General features: G+C 33.7%; 1 protein-coding gene across 7 annotated transcripts in view; it reads right to left on the reverse strand.

Annotated features, from left to right (window-relative positions):
• Window positions 1-21854, reverse strand: part of TMEM232 (transmembrane protein 232) — a 324485-nt gene that overhangs the window by 217472 nt on the left and 85159 nt on the right. For all 7 annotated transcript variants that reach the window (XM_055387542.2, XM_055387541.2, XM_063706702.1 and 4 more), the window contains 3 exons: window positions 7797-7908; window positions 6428-6533; window positions 3745-3902 (listed from right to left, as the gene is read on the reverse strand). In XM_055387542.2, coding sequence (XP_055243517.2) covers window positions 3745-3891 — 147 coding nt within the window. In that variant the 5' untranslated portion in view covers window positions 3892-3902; window positions 6428-6533; window positions 7797-7908. The remainder of the gene's footprint in view (window positions 1-3744; window positions 3903-6427; window positions 6534-7796; window positions 7909-21854) is intronic.

Raw genomic sequence — 21854 nt, forward strand, 5'->3', positions numbered from 1 at the left:
AAATAAGTCTCAACAAATTTTTAAAATCAAAATCATACCAAGTATCTTCTCAGACTATAATGAAACACAACTGGAAATCAATACCAAGAGGAACTTTGAAAACTATAAAAATACATGGAAATTAAACAACATGTTTCTGAACAACCACTGGGTCAATGAAGAGGTTAAAATGGAAATTAAAAAAAAAGTTTTGAAACAAATGAAAATGAAAGCACAGTATACTGAAACCTGAGAGACAGAGCAAAAGCAGTGTTAAGAAGGGTGTTTATAGCAATAAATTCCTGCATCAAAAAAACAGAAAGATTTCAAATAATCTAATGATGCACTTCAAGGAACTAGTAAAGCAAGGACAAACCAAACTCAAAATTAGTAGGAGATGATAAATAATAAAGATCAAAGAAGAAATAAATGAAATTGAGACTAAAAAAGCAACACAAAAGATCAACAAAATGAAAAAGTTTTTTTAAAGATAAAATTGATCAACTGCTAGCTAAACTAACCAAGAAAAGAAGAGAGAAGGCCACTCAAACATAATCAAAAGTGAAAAAGTAGATATTACAATTAATACCACAGAAGTACAAAAGATCATCAGAGACTATTGTAAACAACTATACACAAACAAACTGGAAACTAGAGGAAACAGATAAATTCCTGAAAACATACAACCTACCAAGATTGACTCAGGAAGAAATACAGAACCTGAAAATACCAATGAGTAGCAAGATTGAGTCCTTAACAAAAAGATTCCCCCAAAAAAGAAAAGTCCAGTACTAGATGGGTTCACTGCTGAATTCTACCAAATAGATAAGGAAAAACTAATACCAACCCTCCTCAAACTATTCCCAAAAGTAAAAGGCGAGGGAACTCTCCCTAACACATTTCCCAAGGCCAGCATTACCCTAATACCAAAACCAGAAAAGGTGCAACAAAGAAAGAAAACTATAGGCTAATATCCCTAATGCACATAGACTCAAAAAACCTCGACAAAATACTAGCAAACTGAATCCAACAGCACATCAAAAAGATAATACAACACGATCAAATTGGATTTATACCAGGGAATCAAGAATGATTCAACATATGCAAATCAATAAACATGATACATCACAACAGAATGAAGAACAAAAACCATATGATCATCTCAGATGCAGAAAAAGCATTTGAAAAAATTCAGCATCCCTTCATGATAAAAAGTCTCCAGACTAGGCATAGAAGGAGCATGCCTCAAAATAATAAAGACCATATACCACAATTAAATATTATTTCACTCCAGTTAGAATGGCTATTATTAAAAAGACAAAAAAAAAATACACATGATGGCGGGGATACAGAGAAAAGAGAATGCATACGCTATTGGTGGAAATGTAAATTAGTACAGCCACTATGGAAAACAGTGTTTAGGTTTCTAAGAAACTAAAAATAGAACTACCATATTATCCAGCAATTCCACTAGTGGGCATTTATCTTTTAGGAAGATAAAGAAAATCAGTGTATTATAGGAATACCTGCACTCTCGTATTTACTGAAGCACTCTTCACAATAGTAAAGATATGGAATTAACGTAAGTATCCATTAATGGGTGATTAGATAAAGAAAATGTGGTGTATATACACAATGCAATACAATTTGGCAATAAAATAATGAAATGTCATTTGCAGTAATATGGATGGAACTGGGAGTCACTATGTTAAATGAAATAAGCTAGGCACAGAAATACAAATACCACATGTTCTCACTAACGTGTGGAAGCTAAAAGACTTGATCTCATGGACAAAGAGAACAGAATAATATTATAGATATCAGAGACTAAAAAGGGTGGGTAAATGGGAGGGGAAAATAAAGAGAAGTTGGTTAATAGGTACAAATATAGCATTAGATAGAATGTTTGATACTAGAGTAGGGTGACTATACTTACCAACAATGCTTTGTATATTTCAAAGTAACTAGAAGAGAGGATTTGAAATTATGCAAACACATAGAAATAATAAATACTCAAAGCGATGGATACCCTAAATATCCTGACTTGATCATTACACATGCTAGTCATGTAACAAACACTAACATGTACTTCATAAATATTTAAAATGTTATTTATATATCAATAGAAGAAAAAATAAGGTAAAAATTAGTAAATCTGAGAACCAAGGTAGATGTGTAGCATCATAGCTGAGAGTTCACTGAACTCTGTAGCCACATTGAATATCAAAACTCTCTCTGCTTAGACTTTGGGCAAGTCACTTAAAACTCTCTGTGCCACAGTGAGATGTAGAATATGTGAAATCATGAATAATCCTCTTAGGATAGTTGTGAGAATAAAATAAGTTAATGTGTCTAATATATTTAAAGCACTTATCATTGTGTAAGGCACATAGTTAAGTAAGGTTTAAGTGTTTGCAGCTGCTATCAGAACTGGTACAAATCATCTGGCTTTGCAGATAACAGAGCATGTGCAAAGTATAAGCAATATGCTCCATGCATAAAACTATATTTTGTAGCTATTTTTTTCTTGCTAGCAGAAATACAAAAGGCAAGAAATGGAGAAAGGTCACTGAAGGAGATGAGAAATAAAGGAGATAAAAGCCAGACTTGCTCCATGTTTTTCTATTCCATTTTAAAAATTTTATTACATTTATTTTTTCATTATAAATATGTATATTTACATTTTATTTTTATATATTTTATTTTTACTTATATATATTGTTTTCATTATAACTATAAATACATATTTTAGTGGACAGTTTTGGAAATACAGAAAAAGAAAAAAAATCATCATAAGCTCACCATCCCAAAACAGTTATTGGTAATATCTTGACTATTTTCTTCAATCCTCCATCTATGCAAAGCTCAGTTTTTTTGCATGGTTAATTTCTATTATGTATTCTCTGTATCTACTTTTGCTTGGTCTCCACAAGTCTTTTACTACCAAATGTGTCAGAGAGCATCTAAGCTTGATTTACAATGACTGAAATGTGGTTGTCTCCCCAAAATGTTCAACTGATGGACTGATTCATCAATGTTCTCTCATGCTCGATTTCTAACAGTTTATAATCAAAATTTAATTTAAAAAACCGTTTCTGCATAATCAATTTGTTTCATTCCTATATATATGAACATATATGTGTGTATATATATATATATAAAACCATCTTAAAAAATACTTTTAGCCTTTCTTTTCTTTCTTTGCAGTAAAACCATTAGTTAAACTACATTTGTTTGACTAATAATGTATTTTACAGCAGTCAACCGTGATCATCACTGAGAGTGAAACAATATGATCTCAAGGACATTACAAAATATGAGTTACCTGAAAAGAGTTTTTCATTTTCATAGATCTAAAGTGACATAGAATATTAGAAGAACAACTAAGCTTCCCAAATTGGGCAGCTATTTAAAGTTATTTGTCAGCAGTTTTAAATGGCAAAGGAGGTGGCATTTAAAAGTCCTTAAAATAGAAAAGAAAAACTCTATATATACTTAGAGAAACAGTTAAGTATAAGTATATTGTTTTTTAATGAAATGTTATTTTCTTATGTAGTTTGTGACATTATATTTTCTCAAACTATCTCCATTTAGATATTAAGCAATAATAACGTACTACTCACAATTAGAGAAGATTAAAATACCAAACAAAAGAATATTCTATAATAAAACTAAACGTTCTGTTTTGATCCTAAAACAGATGTCATGTTGTTACATGTAGTATGTGAAATATTTAAAAACATTAAGAAGTTTTTCAAAACATACCTTTGCTAGCTTTATTTCAACTGAATATAAATATGTTTTGAGGGATGCATCACAACACAGTCTGTATAAAACCGATTCCGCAACAAAAAATAAGGCAGGCAGATGATCATAATCAAAGGAAGCATGGTCCAGAGATGCATAAAGCATATTTAAAGCTTCTGAAATATTAAAAATATAGAAACTGCATCATTTGAAAATCATCCTGTTTTTCTACATGCTATAATTACTTTTTGTAATTATTTCCTGTCATTAAGACCAAATTGCAGTTTTAAAATATATTTACAAATTCTTTGACACCTTTCTCATCAAGAGGTGATGTCTATATGCCCTTCTCCTTAAACTTGAGCAGGTCCTGTGACAGTTTCAACCAATAGAATGTGGCAGAAATGACACTATGTGACTTCTAAGACTGAATCAGAAAAGGCACCACTGCTTCCACCTGGATCTCTCTCTCTCTCAAGATACTAGCTTTGGAACCCTAAGCTGCCACGTAGGAAGTTCAACTCCATGGCATGAAGCAACTGAAACAGAAGTCACCAAGGTCGAGAGGCTAGAGGAAGGAAGAAATGTCCAAGGGGGCTCAGCTATTATAGATCCAACACTATACAGGCTAAATAAATCGCCAGGCCACAGACATCGTGGTGGAGAAATAGGACAGAACCAGATGATAAAAGGCAGTGCTAAAGATAAAAAGGGAATAGCAGAAGACTAGAGAATCAAGGTAGAGGAAACAGGGCCACCCAGTGAAGCTGAAGGAAGAAGAATATAGAGCTAAGAGCCTAGAGAAAACAGCTTCTCAAATCATTACAAAAGTTTTGAGGAGCTTCCATGTAAACATATGAGGACGAACAGCAAATACAGGGACTTGAGGAAAGAAGAACCCTGACATGCTCAAGGGACAGGAAGGAGGTCAGTAGGGCTGAACATAATGAGTAAGTAGGGAGGTAGCCAGAAGCCAGCACATGCAGAGCCTTGTAGGCCATGATATGGAGTTACACGCATTTGAGTGTAATCAGAAGCTGTTGAGTGGAGGGTGGACTGCAGAATGAGGAGCAGACAAAAGTACAGGTAAAACACTCATTCAGTTATTTTAGTTGTGAAGAGAGTAAGAAGTCATATTGAGAGTATTACTTACAATTAAATATGTGAATGCATTAAAATCCTTTTGCTGTATGTAACAGAAAATGCAACAAAACTGTCTTGAAAATAAGGAGGTTTATTTCACAAGATTAGAATTGGAAAGGTTCCAGGGACAGCTAAGATAGCTGCCCTCTATATGCACATTTCTTTCATCTTCTAGTTCCCTCTCAAGTGCATGAGGACTGTGATGACTATACAAGCTCCAGGCATCATGTTCTTACCAAGCAAACTAGACAGGAACAAGAGTACAGGGAGGAAAGGCATGTCTTTTTCAAAAGCAAGTCAACAAAAAGTACAGGAAATATAGCTGTCTTTACATCACTTTGCTCAGGACCAGGTCATGTGACTACCCCTAATCAAATCACTAGCAAGTGAAAAGGAATTACCATAATTGATTTAGACCAGCAGTCCCCAACCTTTTTGGCACCAGGGACTGGTTTTGTCTCATAAGGAGCACGCAGCCTAGATCCCTCACATGTGCAGTTCACCATAGGCTTCACACACCTATGAGGATCCAATGTCACTGCTGATCTGACAGGAGGTGGAGCTGAGGCAGTAATGCTCGCTCCCTAGCTGCTCACAGCCTGTTGTGCGGCCCAATTCCTAACAGACCACAGACTGGTACCAGTTCATGGTCCGGGGTTTTGAGACCCCTGATTTAGACCATCCATGATTCACCCCCCTCGGGTTGGGCAAGGGCCAGTCCTCTTCTAAATCACATGACTAATTAAAACTGAAATGTAATTGTCAATGAAGAGCAAACAGCCTCTTCTTGCTGGTAAACCAAGAGTGTTTACCTCAATATCATTTAAATTCTTAATAGAGGTCAGGCTGTGGATGGCACTGTGATGAAGGACCATAAAGGCAAGTTAAATACAAAATAATTCTTACTCTTCCCGTTGCTTGAAAACTCCCAGATAGCACTACAAAAGCTAATTTACACGGGGGAAATTCTCTCTGAGCTCATGTGGTTAACATTCTAAAACTACTTTAAAAGGCATATATATACAATTAAATGATAGTGATGGAAAGAATTTTACCCCCTTAGAAATAACATTGTTTAATTTTTTTTTAGATTAGTTAGAGGATGTTTTAAAGGAGGCATAAATGAGGAGTGATAAATGAAAAGGTAATGAGTAAAGCTTGCTATTTAAAACAAGTGGAAAACAAATGGTTATTTGATTAATGTTTTATAAGTAATAATTATAAAATGAAGCAAATTTCTCTAAAGTCTAGTGCCTATTGTAATTGGAAATCACTAAATGACATTTTATAGTAGTTTTTAATTAGTTGCTAATTTTGGCAAAAAAGTAATAAAGACTATGCTGAGTAAAGTTTTTAAAATAGTTTTATCACTAAAAAGCTTAGTTAAAATCATAAATTCAAAATTACAAAATGAATTTTCATAATAAAATGTATTTTGATAGAGTAGAAAAATTTCTTGTCTTCTGCACAATTTTTAAAAATTAAAGTTCTCAAATTATGCCTTCACTGATGATATAGAAAATACTTAGGATACCTAATAAGAATTTAAAGTACGTACCATCTTGGATTTCCCCTTTGCATTGAGCCAGATATATTACTTCAGTCCATGCAGCAGGAAGATGCACATGCTTTCCAGAGCCCAGGGTTTTGAGACCCAATTTTCTCTGTTATGAGGAAGCATGAAAAAGACAAATCAAAATGTACATATTTATATATACATATTTATTTTTAACTCTTAATTGTGCTCCAAAAGTCATTCTATGAAGCTAATGCTTGGTGGCCAGAGTTGTATACAATTTTATATTTTTGCTTTTATTACTCAAATTTTTGGAGATTTTATGCAAACTGTATTAGTGTTAAGATGTAAAAAAGTTGATATTACAAGTAATATCATTTGCTATTTGCTGAAAATAATTCTCATTTTTTACTTTCTAGTGAGTACTTCCAATTTCCCCCAAGGGAATGCATTTTTTTAATTGTATAAGGAAAAACATTGAAGAAATGTGATAAAACAGAAGTGAGTTTGATGCCAGTTTGCTGGAAAACCCTGGCTACTTCACTGTTGATATAAGGAAGTTAATGAACTTGAGGGAGATGATCAGGATTGTTCCACTTCCCTTATTGTGCCCACTCCTGGGACTGTTGCAGGGAACACTTGCACAATTGGAGAAAAGTTCACTGATGAATGCACCTCCTGGCACCTGTCTGCATACACACTTATCAAAAGTATACTCTTTTTCTAATCAAATTTTTTTCAAAATTTTCAAATATATGGGCAGCCATGAACTGGAAAATAACACCACTACAACACCACAAAAAAGGTGGCTTAATTTATGCACCAGTTTTGTGCAGCTTTTATTTAATGAATTATTCATATCAAAGCAAAATATGTATGTTATTTCTCTGTAAAACTTAAACTGAATCCAATGTAAAAAAGGCAAAGCAAGGACTTACTTTACTTCTTGTTCTGTTTTGATATCTATTTGTAAATTTGGGGATTAATGTCATTTTCTTAAAGAATGTATTTTTCACAAGTTAGGTGAAGAATAGTTTGTTACAGAGAAAGAACAGAGTACTTTGTGCATGTATATAAAGGTTTAGAAAGGCCTTTTTCTCCTTTGAGACACAGCATATCTCAATTAACTTTTTTTAAAAAAATATAATTTTCATAATCAAAAATTTATTTGCCAGACTTAACGTTTTGCTATGGGCTGCTGGACTGGTATATTTCCACAAAAATTTACAGGGAGCTTTTATTATTTGATTATAAGCTTTAATTTTAATTTGCATTAATATTTTCACTATCCCTACTTATAATTAAAGAAAGATATATTCTTATTTTTTCTTACAATATTTTAGAATGTGTAATCACGTACCAACTAGAAAAGGAAGTTAACATGCTCAACAATCAAATGATATGCCATTACCTTACATCTGAGAATGATTTTTCTAGCTAGTTCCAACAATTCTTCCTTCTCTTTGGAATTTTGTGTTTGATTGAATCTCAAGATGAATTCTTTTGTGATTGAAAATGTTGGCCTAAATAAAACATTGAAAAATTAACATTTTAAAAATTATAGCTATCATTTCCAAATTTCAATTAATCAACTTCCAGTGGCTATGTATAACTATATTCTAGCAAAAATACTTTCTTAATAAAACTGTTTCACACAAAAAAATCAGTAAAAGATACATGCAAGCCTCCTGGATTGATCCTGTCATACTCTTAGATGGAGAAACATAATTCCCATTGTCAAAGACCTTTGTGGCCCCTGAGAAAAAGTTTCTGAGATGACTGCTAGAAGTCTTGTTGGTATAAACCTTCTTCAGATAAAATCCAGCACAGCTTCAATTATGTTGAAGGCTGATTTATGTTGAAGGCTGATTCATGTTGAAGGCTGATTCAATTATGTTGAAGGCTGATAAATCAGCATTGATTCCTTTAAGCTAAACTTTTACTCCTTCTATGCAAGTGGAATCAGCCCAAACATGGTTGGATTTGAGGGAGCAAGGGAAGAAAGAAGTATAAGTATGAAGTAAGGTCAAAGAGGTAGCAAGTAGCCATATTAACCACATGAGATGGGAGGCTACTGCAGGGTTTGAGAAGAGACGTGGCATGATTTAACATGAGCTTTAACCAAATTTCTCCAATGCTATACTGAGAATTAGCGTGTAGGGAGGTGGGATGTAGCAAAAGGGGGAGCTTACATGTAGTTAGGTGGGACGTAATAGTGGCTTGGATCAGGATTACAGAATATAAATAAGGAGAAGAGTTTGGATAATGGATATGTCTTGACTTCAGCTCCAACCAGATTTGCCAATGAATTAGAAATTAGGCATGAGAGAAAGAAAGAAGTCGTGACTCAACTGAGTAACTAGAAGGACTGAATTGCTATTCACTAAGATGGGGAAAATTGTTAGAGGAGCGGATGTGGGGTGAAGATAGAGAATAATTTTAGTATTGGACATGCTATGTTTGAGATGATCATGGCCATCCAAGTGGAGATGGAGTGTAAGCAGTTGGATATATGAGCTTGAATTTCAGGGAAAAATTCAGACAAGATATACCGATATTCGAGTCATCAGCATAGATATGGAATTTAAAGTCTTACGAATTAAATGGATCCCATAGGGAAAATGTAGAGAGAGTATATGAGAATTTCAAAGAAAAGTAGGACAAATAAGTTGAAGGTGTATGCGAGAACAAGTGAAGTGACAATAAGGATGTACCACAAAATTGAAGATGGGCATGGGACCAAAGTGATATCAAAGGAATAGTGAACAGTAGAATCAATGAACTGTGTTTTTGTGAAGTAAAATTATTGTTGGAGTCATGCTATTAGAAAGAATAATCTGAAAAAATAAAACATTCTAAATTACTGTATTTACTGAAATAGAATTTACTGAATTTGTTGCTCTGTGAGATAAATAAAAAAATGAATAGAAATCAGATTTTGTCCCTGAGTAATTCACAGTCCTACTGGGGAGACAGATCTACTAAAAATAACAGTGCCACATGATGACAGGCTGAACACAGGTAATGATAAGGTGTTCTGTAAACTGGAATCAAATATAAGATATCCCAGAACAGAGCAATTAATGAAATAATCAACCCTTTAGCTGCTATTTTTTAAATGGGCAGTTAAATAGCAATCTTAAAATAAGCATTTATTAATTCATTTACTAAGAATTTATTGACTTCTATATATCAGGCGCTAAGTTTTGCATTAGGGATACAGCAGCAAAAAAGACAAATAATCCAGCCTTAGTGGAGCTTGCAGTACAATAGGGGAAGAGTTGAGGTGTTAGAACATACAAAGTCTGTGATAATTGGGCATTTTGAAATAAGCAACCTCATCTTTGATTTCCTGATTTTCATTCCATTCTTGCTTTTGAAGATATTTGGTGAACACTGGCTGAAAATTGTTTCTCAATAGTCATCTGGGATAACATATTTTTGATCTATGTGAACCTACGCTACATAAAGTGTCCAAAATAACTTTAATCTTCTCATTTGTATGAAGAGTTTGGAAGTTAAAAAAGATAGCCCCTTCATCCATTTAATTTTTATAATATCATTAGGAATTATGTTTTTAAAAATATGAAAATAACAGTGCTGTTTTTAATAACCCAAACATTCAGAGATGCATGATGAAAAAGTTAATAGATTGCTTCCCAACACTACTGCCTCCAATTCGAACTGTCAAGATTAACAGCCAAGATTAATGACTTATTGTGTATCTTTACATACCTTTCTCAGTGCTCACAAGCCAACCAACCTTATATACACACTTTACCAAAACTTCTGGGATGCAGCAAAAGCAGTAATAACAGAAAAGCTTATAATAATAAATACTCACATTACATGAAGAAATATCTGGAAAAAAACAGCTTAACTTTATACCTCAAGGAACTACAAAAAGAATAATTCTAAAGTTTGCAGAAAGAAGGAAATAATAAATATAAGAGTATAAATAAATTAAAGAATAAAAAACTAAAAATCCTCAAAACTAAGACTTGCTTTCTTGAAAAAATAAACAAAATTGAAAAACCATTAGCTAGAATAATCAACAAAAAAGAAGTCAAATAAATAAAATCAGAAATGAAAGTGAAAACATTATAACAGATGCCTCAGAAACATAAGAAACTATTATGACCAATTATATACCAACAAATTGGATAATCTAGAAGAAATGAATAAATTCCTAGAAATTTACAAGCTACCAAAACTGAATCAAGATGAAATAGAAAGCCTAAACACACCAATAGAAAAAAAAGATTAGATTAGTAATGAAAAACCTCCCAACAAAGAAAAGCCCAGGACCAGGTGGTTTCATGGTTGAATTCAAGCAAACATTCAAAGATGAATTACTACCAACTCTCTTAAACTCTTGCAAAAAATACAAGAAGGAACACTTCCAAACTCATTTTATGAGGCCAGCATCAACTTGATACTCAAACTGTACAAAGACACTATAAGTAAAGAAAACTATAGGCCAAAATCCCTAGTGAACGTCAATGCAAAAATCATAAATAAAATACTAGCAAAGCAAATATAATAACACATTAAAACAATTATACACCATGACCAAGTGAGATTTATCCCTGGAGTACAAGGATGGTTCAACACACAAAAATAAATCAGTGTAATATACCATATTACCAAAAAAAAAAAAAAAAAGGTCAACTCAACAGAGAAAAAAACATTTGCCAAAGTTTAACTTCCATTCATGATTAAAATTCTCAAGAAAATAGGTGTAAAAAGAATTTACTTCAATTTACTTTACAGAATAAAGACCATCATATCAAAAACCACAGCCAATATCATAATCGATGAAAGAAAACAGAAAACTTTGCCTCTAAGACACTATACAAGACAAGGATGCCCATTTCTACCACTTCTTTTCATCACAGTACTGCAAGTCTTAGCCAGAGCAATTAAATAAGAATAAATAAATAAAAGGCATCCAAATTGGAAAAGAAGAAAATTATCTCTTCTTGCAAATGACATATATGTAGACATTCCTAGATAATCCACAAAAATCTCTTAGAACTAAGAAATGAATTCAATAAAGTTACAGGATAAAAAGGGAACATACAATAATCAGTAAATTTCTATATATAAACAATGAACTATCCAAAAAAGGAAATGGAGAAAACAATCCTATTTATAATAGCAACAAAAATAATAAAATTCTAAGGAGTAAATTTATCAAAGAGGTGAAAGACCTGTACACTGAAAATTATAAAACATTTATAAAGGAATTTACAGAAAACACAAAAAAAAAAGACCTGTAAAAAACAAAGAAGACATAGAAAGACATCCTGTGTTCATGGATTGGAAAACTCAGTATTGTTAAAATGTCCATATTACCCAAAGAGATCTACAGAGTCAATTCAATTGCTATCAAATCCGAATAGCATTCTTTACAGAAATAATAATAACATTCATATGGAACCACAAAGACCTTGAATAGCCAAAACAATCTTGTGCAAGATGAACAAAGATGGAGGAATCACATTTCCTGACTTCAAAATATTACAAAGCCACAGTAATTAAACCAGCATGGTACCGGCATAAAAAAAGACCTAAAAGCCAATGGAGGAGAATCAAAAATCCAGAAATAAATCCATATATCTACAGTCAACTGATCTTTGACATGGGTTGAAAGAATACACAATGCAGAAAGGACAGTCTCTGAATATCTACATGCAGAAGAACGTAATTAGACCCTTATCCCACACCACATTCAAAAATCAGTTCAAAATGATTTAAAGACTTAAATGTAAGGCCTGAAACTGTAAAACTACTAAAAGAATGCGTAGGGAATATACTTCTTGATATTGGTCTTGGCAATAATTTCTCCGCTATGAACCCAAAAGCAAAACTAGACAAGTGGGATTGCATCAAACTAAAAATCTTGTGCACAATATAAAAACAATCAACAGAGTGAACAGGCAATCTACGAATTGATAGAAAATACTTGCAAACCATGTATCCAAGAAGGTGCTAATATCCAAAATATTTAAGAAACTAAAATAAATCAATAGCCAAAAAGAAATGACCTGATTAAAAAATGTACAGAGGACCTGAATCGATATTTCTCAAAAGAACACATACAGATGGCCAACAGGCATGTGAAAAGGTTTTGTTTTTGTTTTTCTTCTTTTCTTCTTTTTTTTTCAACTATTTTAAATTATCAGAATTTAAAAAAATATATTACTATGGTATACTGGAAGTATAAGTTGTATAGAGACTTCCAGAGAGTTATAATTCATTTTATGCATTTTTTGCAAATTTGCCTACACGAAAGTGCACTACCACAACACTGACTTTGTGTGCAAGCATTGTATGTGTACAAAAAATGTTGAAACTTTCTCAGTAAATGAAGAGATGTCCTTTTTGTACAGCTGCATTTGTGAAAAATAAAATTTATTGAGATCTTGGTTCTTTTAGGTGACTGCGCATGTGGTATTGACCCATCATAGTTTGTGCCAATCTTGTCAAGACTTACAGTGTTCATCAAAGAATGTCAGATGACCACAGTTATAAATTTGGGTGGACACAATTACCAACCATAGTAATATGCACTTACACATATCCTGTTGTCCAATTTTTATGAATATGGTTTATCACTCACAACTGTTATACCTATGCAATGTCCATTAATATACCTCTTTATGTTTGCAAAAATAGGTATGTTATTATTGCTTATTTTATTGTGTAAACTGGCCTATGAAGTTTTTTGTCGTGTTTTTATGTGTTTCACAAATAAATCTCCTTCTAAAAATGTAAATAAATATCACTTAAAGAATTTTTAAAATATTTCCCAGAATTATATTTTTGGGATTTTCATCCTTCCAGATTATAGCAGTCAGCTCCTAAAGTTCAATTGATCTTAATATGCAGAATACAGATGTACTTCAACAAATCCAATAATTCCTTTATTGATTGACATTTCACATTACTTCCTATAAAATGTTGGTTGTGCTAACCAATGCACATCATAATCATCATCATGAAAACAGCCTTATAAGCTGATCTAACATTCAACAGGTGCACACTATTCTGGTTTATCAGCCCCCACACTACATCTATAGTTAAATATTTTGGTTACCACCTCTGCTTATAAATACATTTATACATATGATTATTTTATTACTATAAGACTGTGTCTTCCAAAAAATGAATTAGAAAGTATAAGAGAATGAAAAGGCAAAATTTTAAGTGGTAGAACATATTTTCAACATGTAGTTGATAAAGGGCTCATATACAGAAGATATAAAGAACTCCCAATAAATAGAAACATGGAGAAAAGTCTTAAAAAGGGAAGTCACAAAGGAAGAAATCCAAGTGGCCAATAAATATGGAAATAATCATCAAGATAATAGGGAAATTCAAATTAAAACCAAAATTAGATGCTACTTCACATTCACCAGAAGGGTTAACACTTAAAAGAATGCCAATACCAGAAATTGAAGAGAATATGGAGTAATAGAAATTCTCACAAACTGCGTGTGGTTGTGTAAATTGGTAAAACCACCAACTGGAAAACAGTTGGATGTTTTCTATCAAGATTCAAGACAGACATACCCACTGACTTAGCAATATCACAACTTTATATATATCCAATAGAAATATGTCCTATGTACCAGGGAACATGTATAAGAATGATCACAGCAACATTTTTCATAAGGGATAAAATATGGAATCAAACAACATTCTATCTTGTGAACCAAAAAGTATGGTATGTTTGTGAATAAAGGGTGAAGCAAAATGTTCTTTCTTTTTATAATGCATAAATTTGAGCTTAGGTTATTTTCTAATTCCATTCCCCTAAAAACATAGTAAAAGTGGATGTCGGCTGTGTTACTGGGACCACCGCTTATGGTAAAACAAACAAACAAACAAACAAAACTCCGGATTGACACATTATACCTAGACTGTGAATAAACTATAAATACCTTATTAGGAGAATCTTTGGGCTCTCCTAAACGCATGTTCTTTGCAGGACTTTTTAAGTCATTGATTCCACTTTGGGACACAGGATTTTAAGGTTATCTATCTATTACACTCAGCTCTCTAAGTCTCACATTCTTACATGCACAGTCATTTGGAGTAGCTACAGAAGACTAGCTCCCATTTCTGTTCTGTTGAGAACTCTTTCAGAAGGTAAACAGTTGCTGGTGTGCTGGCATGCTGTTCCCTGCGCTGTATCCTGCTAAGTGAGGTCAGCGATTAGTGTGGCCTATAATAATCATATTAGTCTGTCTAGTTGAGCTTGAAGACCCAAAGGTAAGTATTCAATGTCAAGGGAATGAAAAAATAAACAAACTACAACTATACAAACAATATAGACGATCTTACAAACATATAGTTAATCCAGACACAAAAGAATATACACTACAATATTACATTTATATAAAGCATAAAACTGTAAAGAAAAAGACAATTTGGGAGAGTAGAAACAGTTAAGGAAAGAAGGATTTTTTTAATTGGTTTATATGTTGATGAAGACAGCACTAGGATTTCTTTATTTAAAAGGGTTACACAAAAGTTTTCTGAAAATGATTTTAAGTCTTCACCTGGTGAATACATATGTATTTGATTTATAATAATTCATTAATCATTAATGTTCATATAGTCTTCTGTATGTGTGTTAGCATTTCACAGCAAAAAAATATACAAAAGTGTTTATACTTTTAATTACAAGAGTATGTATACTTTTAATTATAGCAGATTAAAAAAATACCTTCCAAAAATATTCTAGTCGTTCATATTCTAGTAAAGCATATACTAGTAAAGCACAACAACTCTCATTTTCCCACATCCTCACCAGAATGATATCAGTTGTTTTGATAATTGCATTTGATTGATGCAGGTATTTCCTTATGGTTTAAAGTTTGTGTTTCCCTAACTACTAGCATTCCTGAGAATCTTTTCCAGTATGAAGGGCCTTACATTCATTTTTATAATGCCTATTCTGTGGCATGCATTTTTATATATTTGTTCACTTTTTACTTATTAAACTTTTTTGCCTTTTTATAAAAAAATCAATGTATGGCAATATAGTTATAGTGGTTATGTGCACCATCCCAGGAGCCAGACTTCCTGTGGTTTGAATCTGACTTTGTCCTTTAACAAATTTTTAAACTTCAGTAGTTTATTATGCCTTAATTTCTTTGCCTGTAAAATGGAAAAATAAATATAAATATTTCATGAGTTTCTTTGAAAGTTAAATGAAATAATGCATGTACTGTACTTAGAGGAGTGCCTGGTACATGCTAAATATTTAATTAATGGTAACTGGTACTATTATCATTAAGATTTTGCAAATGTATGTTGTAGGTATTTCTATCTCAGTATAATATTTATCTTTGTTCATTGTTATGATAACTTTAGTCATAAATTAAAATTTTATATTTAGATATGATTTTATTTTCCTTTATAATGTCTGGGATTTCTCACTTAGATGATTTCCCTCTCTCCAATAGTATACAAACAGAAATCTAAATTTTCTTCTAATAAATTTTTATACTTCTATTTTTAACATATTCAGAATTTCAAAATGTTGAGAAGTAGAAATTGATACAAATGAACTGCTTACAGTGACCTCCTTCCAAAGAGTACAGTAAGCCAAAGGGAGGAGGAAAAATAGTCACTCTCAGTAAAAAAACAAGGAACACTGCTCCAGCCAGGTGATCAAAATCAACATCAGCAGTGATAAATTGTTTTGATTGTATGTACCCCTGATGTGATGTGATGAGAATGGTGCTTAACCTCAGGTCTCTCTCACAGAAACTGGTAAACCCAGTATAATCATGAGAAAAACATCTGAAAAATTCCCACAGGAGAACATTCTACAAAATGCCTGACTAGTACTCTTCAAAATTGTCATGGTCATTAAAAACAAAGTCTGAGGAACTGTCCCAGCCTAGAAGAGCCAAAGGAGACATTATAACTAAATGTAATGTAGTGTCCTGTATGGGATCCTGGAACAGAAAAAAGGAAATTAGGTAAAAACTAGAAAAATATGAATAAAATATAGCCCTTAATAGTCATGTATTAACATGGTTCAATATTGCGACAAATGTACCACACTAACGTAGGATGTTAGCAAGAGGAGAAACTGAGTGCAGGGTATACGGAAACTCTCTGTACTATCTTCTTACATTTCTAAAACTGTTCTAAACAATAAATGTATTTTACAAAAATAAATGTTGACAAATAAAAAATGGAAGGTGATAAAAAATCACTTCAAGGTACAGCTTACCAGTCATTTTCTAATTTATTGATTCATTCTATATTAATTAAATATCTGCTGTGAGTCAAGCACTCTGCTAGGCAAGAGGACACAAAACGGAAGTGAATTAAAACCTGATAGGCAGTCACTTGTCTCATGGGTCTTATACTCTTTTGGGAGAGAATATACATCCAATAAACAAGAACACCATATATCAACATGGTGTTTTCTGAAAGTGATCCGTGCTGTGAAAATTTAAATAGAGCGATGTGGAAGAGACTATCGGGAAAGGTGAGACTTTGCACGAGGCAGTCAGGGAACATCATGAGGGAGAGACATTTGAGTTGAAATGAGAAAGAGACAGAAAGCAAGAGACAAAGAAAACAAAAGACTTAGAAAAAGAAGAGTGGGGGAAGGAAGGAAGGGAAGGGGAGGAAAAGGGAAAGGGAAAGGGAAAGAGGGAAGGAGGGAGGGAGGGAAAGAACATAAAGGAAAGAGGTTAAGAGATCAAGGAGCGGGCTAGGGACTAGTTCTCTCAGGGTATTTAAACCATGGGGTAGAGTCTGTATTTTACTCTGGATGTAATGGAAAGATATTACAGGGTTAAAATTAGAGCATGACACAATTTTATTAACATTCTTAGAACATTACTGAGACTGCTGTTCAGAGAACAAGGGGGTGAGAGCAGAAACAGGGGCACCAGCAGGAATGTGTGGCAAAATGACAGGAATTAGAGCATGTTGACTTGGTTATGGGGTGGGGCAAGGGATGGAGGCAGTGGACATGAAGAAACTGTGCTTCAGGTCGCATAATTACAAAGGGCCAGAAACTCACCTCAAGTCTACCTCTAAAGCCTATAAAAATCTGCCCTATAATGTAATATTAATGTACCTGCCTTATATTCCCTGATGTAACTTTAGGTGCTTAAGTTTCTTTTTACTGTTGTACATAGAATTTGCTTAACAAACATCTGGTGTTTGCTTTATATATACTGCTTGAAATGTATAAAATGTACTTTGTTTTACAAGAAGAAATAGGAGGCTGACAGAGGTTAAGTATCACATTCAAGGTTATATGTTGAAAGTAAACTGAGCCAAATGTGAAATGAACTGTCTGACTCAAAGTCTTTGCATTTAGCTGTTTTTCTAAGATCCCTAAGAATGATTCACAGTATAATAATGTGCAATTCATTCTTCTTTTAAAATAACAGTAAATTCAATTCAATTAGATTTCCCCATTACCAACCACAGACAACCCCCAAGCACACAAAAGCACGTGCACGCACACACACACACACACACACACTATCCAGGGTTTCAAATACAAATTAAAATTACATTTTCTGAAATTAGTTTATCTCAGCTTTTTCATAGGCTTTAGGGAAAATATAGTTATGTCATTTTATTTCTAAAGCAAGATAACAGGCTTAGGATGAAAATAATATCTAATTCAATTTCTATGTTCAAACTACATTGTATAATAATTTTAGTTTTGTCCAACATTTTTCAATATGGATTATGGCTTGTAATACATCATTGAAAACATGGAAAGCTAATTATTTTTAACTTTCTATGTAAATCCTGAGTCCTTTAATTGGTCTCCTACAGATCATGTTAATAAATATTTAGTGAGAGATAAACATAGCTATTTTAACCAATTCCTGCCCATCACAATAGACATTATTGTAAAAATTAAAACTTATTGAGTGACATATATAACACATGGTAAGAAGCAAAAGGAAACTTTTAAAAAGTAAATACAGGCATTTCAAAAAACAGACTTCAGCTTCACACATTCCAATTTCTCTGAAATATCAAAGGATTTCACGAAGATAATCTAGTCTAAATATGTAAGAGCAGTCCTGTGGAACACACAGTAAATAAAGATCATTCTAATTTTATTTATAAAATATTTATACTGAAGTCTCCTGGTTAAATAGGCACGCCATCCAAACTGACTGTATTTACATTATCTGTGAATTCTGTGATAATGTGAATATCTGTGAACTTTTTAAGCTGACAATTCATTTGTTCAATAACTATTTAATGAAAGCCTCCTACATAAAAAAATATTTTGCTACATACCATGAGCGCTAGAAGAGAAATCAGGCCTGGCCTCAGGAAGTTCCCATTCTGGGAGGGAAGTGAGACACTTCACAGTGATGCAACATAAGGAGATGTTCCTTAAAAAAGAAATAAAATTCTGTGGGAGTTTAGAAGCAGAGATCATGATTCCAACACTTCCATGTCCTATAATCTTTGCTGAATCACTTAATCTGTGGGAGCTATAATTTTCCATCTGCAGAAACAGTGAAAAAATCTTGCAGAATTTTGGAAAGCATCAAATCAAGCCACACAGCCTAGTTCCTGGCATATATTCAGTGCTGGAAAACTGTTAGTTATAAGCATTACTCTTTTTGGTGAGATTCAGAAAAAGCTTCTTTGTGGAAATAGCATGTGATCCTTGAAGCCTTGGCAGGAACTCAAAAGGACAGAATAGCAGTTGTCCTTTCAAAGTTCTTTCTCTGCTTTTTCCTGGGCACATGATCATCCAGAATTTAGAGATTAGGTGGAGGTCAAGCTAAATCAAGTTAAAATTGATCTAGCTAAATCAATAGTGCATGATGAATAATGGGATATGAGAAAAGAAATCATGATGCCAAGCATACAGATAAACTCACTGTTTTTGGCCCACATGACTGGAAGTAGAAAGATGACATCAAGATAATTGGACGGGAGGAATCTGAGCAGATGATCTGTGCCATTCTGGGCATAGAGAGGATGATTTACCAATGAGACATCCAAGTGGAAAGGTTTATAATCCAAAAGGACTTGTAAGTCAAGCATGAGGAAATGGATAAGATCTAGAAATAAAGATTTCAGATTCACCGACATATCAGTGATGATCAAAGCCTTAAAATTTCAAGAGGAAGAATACTAAGAAAAAAAAATAATTAATCAAAGGAAAGTTTTTGTTTGATGAATCCCAGAGTTAGGAAACAAGAGGGAAAGAAGAAACAGTAAATACGAGACGAGATTCAGGAAAGTACTACAATGGAATTGAGATGTATATATAATACGGGGTGCAAATTCCTTCTCTGAAAAGTGTTCATTATTAACAGTCCCTGCTGCACTGGGGCCTAAGTTCTATATTAGTCCATATGACTTCATGCCCCCTGGCCATTGCTGATTTTCTCACAGTACACATCTGATGCCAGCTGGGCCAATTCAGGTCTCTTTCTAAGGATTTAAATAAAATGATACTTTAGGTCTAACGTTTAAGTCTTTAATCCATCTTGAATTAATTTTTGTATAAGGTGTAAGGAAGGGATCCAGTTTCAGCTTTCTACATATGGCTAGCCAGTTTTCCCAGCACCATTTATTAAATAGGGAATCCTTTCCCCATTGCTTGTTTTTCTCAGGTTTGTCAAAGATCAGATAGTTGTAGATATGCGGCGTTATTTCTGAGGGCTCTGTTCTGTTCCATTGATCTATATCTGTTTTGGTACCAGTACCATGCTGTTTTGGTTACTGTAGCCTTGTAGTACAGTTTGAAGTCAGGTAGCGTGATGCCTCCAGCTTTGTTCTTTTGGCTTAGGATTGACTTGGCGATGTGGGCTCTTTTTTGGTTCCATATGAACTTTAAAGTAGTTTTTTCCAATTCTGTGAAGAAAGTCATTGGTAGCTTGATGGGGATGGCATTGAATCTATAAATTACCTTGGGCAGTATGGCCATTTCCATGATATTGATTCTTCCTACCCATGAGCATGGAATGTTCTTCCATTTGTTTGTGTCCTCTTTCATTTCATTGAGCAGTGGTTTGTAGTTCTCCTTGAAGAGGTCCTTCACATCCCTTGTAAGTTGGATTCCTAAGTATTTTATTCTCTTTGAAGCAATTGTGAATGGGAGTTCACTCACCTAAAACCATAAAATCCCTAGAAGAAAACCTAGGCATTACCATTCAGGACATAGGCGTGGGCAAGGACTTCATGTCTAAAACACCAAAAGCAATGGCAACAAAAGCCAAAACCAACAAATGGGATCTAATTAAACTAAAGAGCTTCTGCACAGCAAAAGAAACTACCATCAGAGTGAACAGGCAACCTACAAAATGGGAGAAAATTTTTGCAACCTACTCATCTGACAAAGGGCTATTATCCAGAATCTACAACGAACTCAAACAAATTTACAAGAAAAAAAACAAACAACCCCATCAAAAAGTGGGCGAAGGATATGAACAGATACTTCTCAAAAGAAGACATTTATGCAGCCAAAAGACACATGAAAAAATGCTCATCATCACTGGCCATCAGAGAAATGCAAATCAAAAACACAATGAAATACCATCTCACACCAGTTAGAATGGCAATCATTAAAAAGTCAGGAAACAACCGGTGCTGGAGAGGATGTGGAGAAATAGGAACACTTTTACACTGTTGGTGGGACTGTAAACTAGTTCAACCCTTGTGGAAGTCAGTGTGGCGATTCCTCAGGGATCTAGAACTAGAAATACCGTTTGACCCAGCCATCCCATTACTGGGTATATACCCAAAGGACTATAAATCATGCTGTTATAAAGACACATGCACACATATGTTTATTGCGGCACTATTCACAATAGCAAAGACTTGGAACCAACCCAAATGTCCAACAATGATAGATTGGATTAAGAAAATGTGGCACATATACACCATGGAATACTATGCAGCCATAAAAAATGATGAGTTCATGTCCTCTGTAGGGACATGGATGAAATTGGAAATCATCATCCTCAGTAAACTATCGCAAGGACAAAAAACCAAACACTGCATGTTCTCACTCATAGATGGGAATTGAACAATGAGAACACATGGACACAGGAAGGGGAACATCACACTCTGGGGACTGTTGTGGGGTGGGGGGAGGGGGGAGGGATTGCATTAGGAGATATACCTAATGCTAAATGACGAGTTAGTGGGTGCAGCACACCAGCATGGCACATGTATACATATGTAACTAACCTGCACATTGTGCACATGTACCCTAAAACTTAAACTATAATAAAAAAACCACGACACTTTAATTGGCTGAGGTTAGAACTGAAAGGTTATGTAGAGCCAAAACCTATGGCTGTTGCTGACAACTTTTTCAAGACAACAAATAACAAAGCACCTTCAAGTTCAGAAAGCTGCATGTTCACCATTGTAGCCCCCAATCAACGTTTGCCAAATGATTTACTGATGTAAATCTACAGTTTTTATC

This window comes from Gorilla gorilla, chromosome 4 (assembly GCF_029281585.2).
Source record: "Gorilla gorilla gorilla isolate KB3781 chromosome 4, NHGRI_mGorGor1-v2.1_pri, whole genome shotgun sequence".
Classification (NCBI taxonomy): domain Eukaryota; kingdom Metazoa; phylum Chordata; class Mammalia; order Primates; family Hominidae; genus Gorilla; species Gorilla gorilla.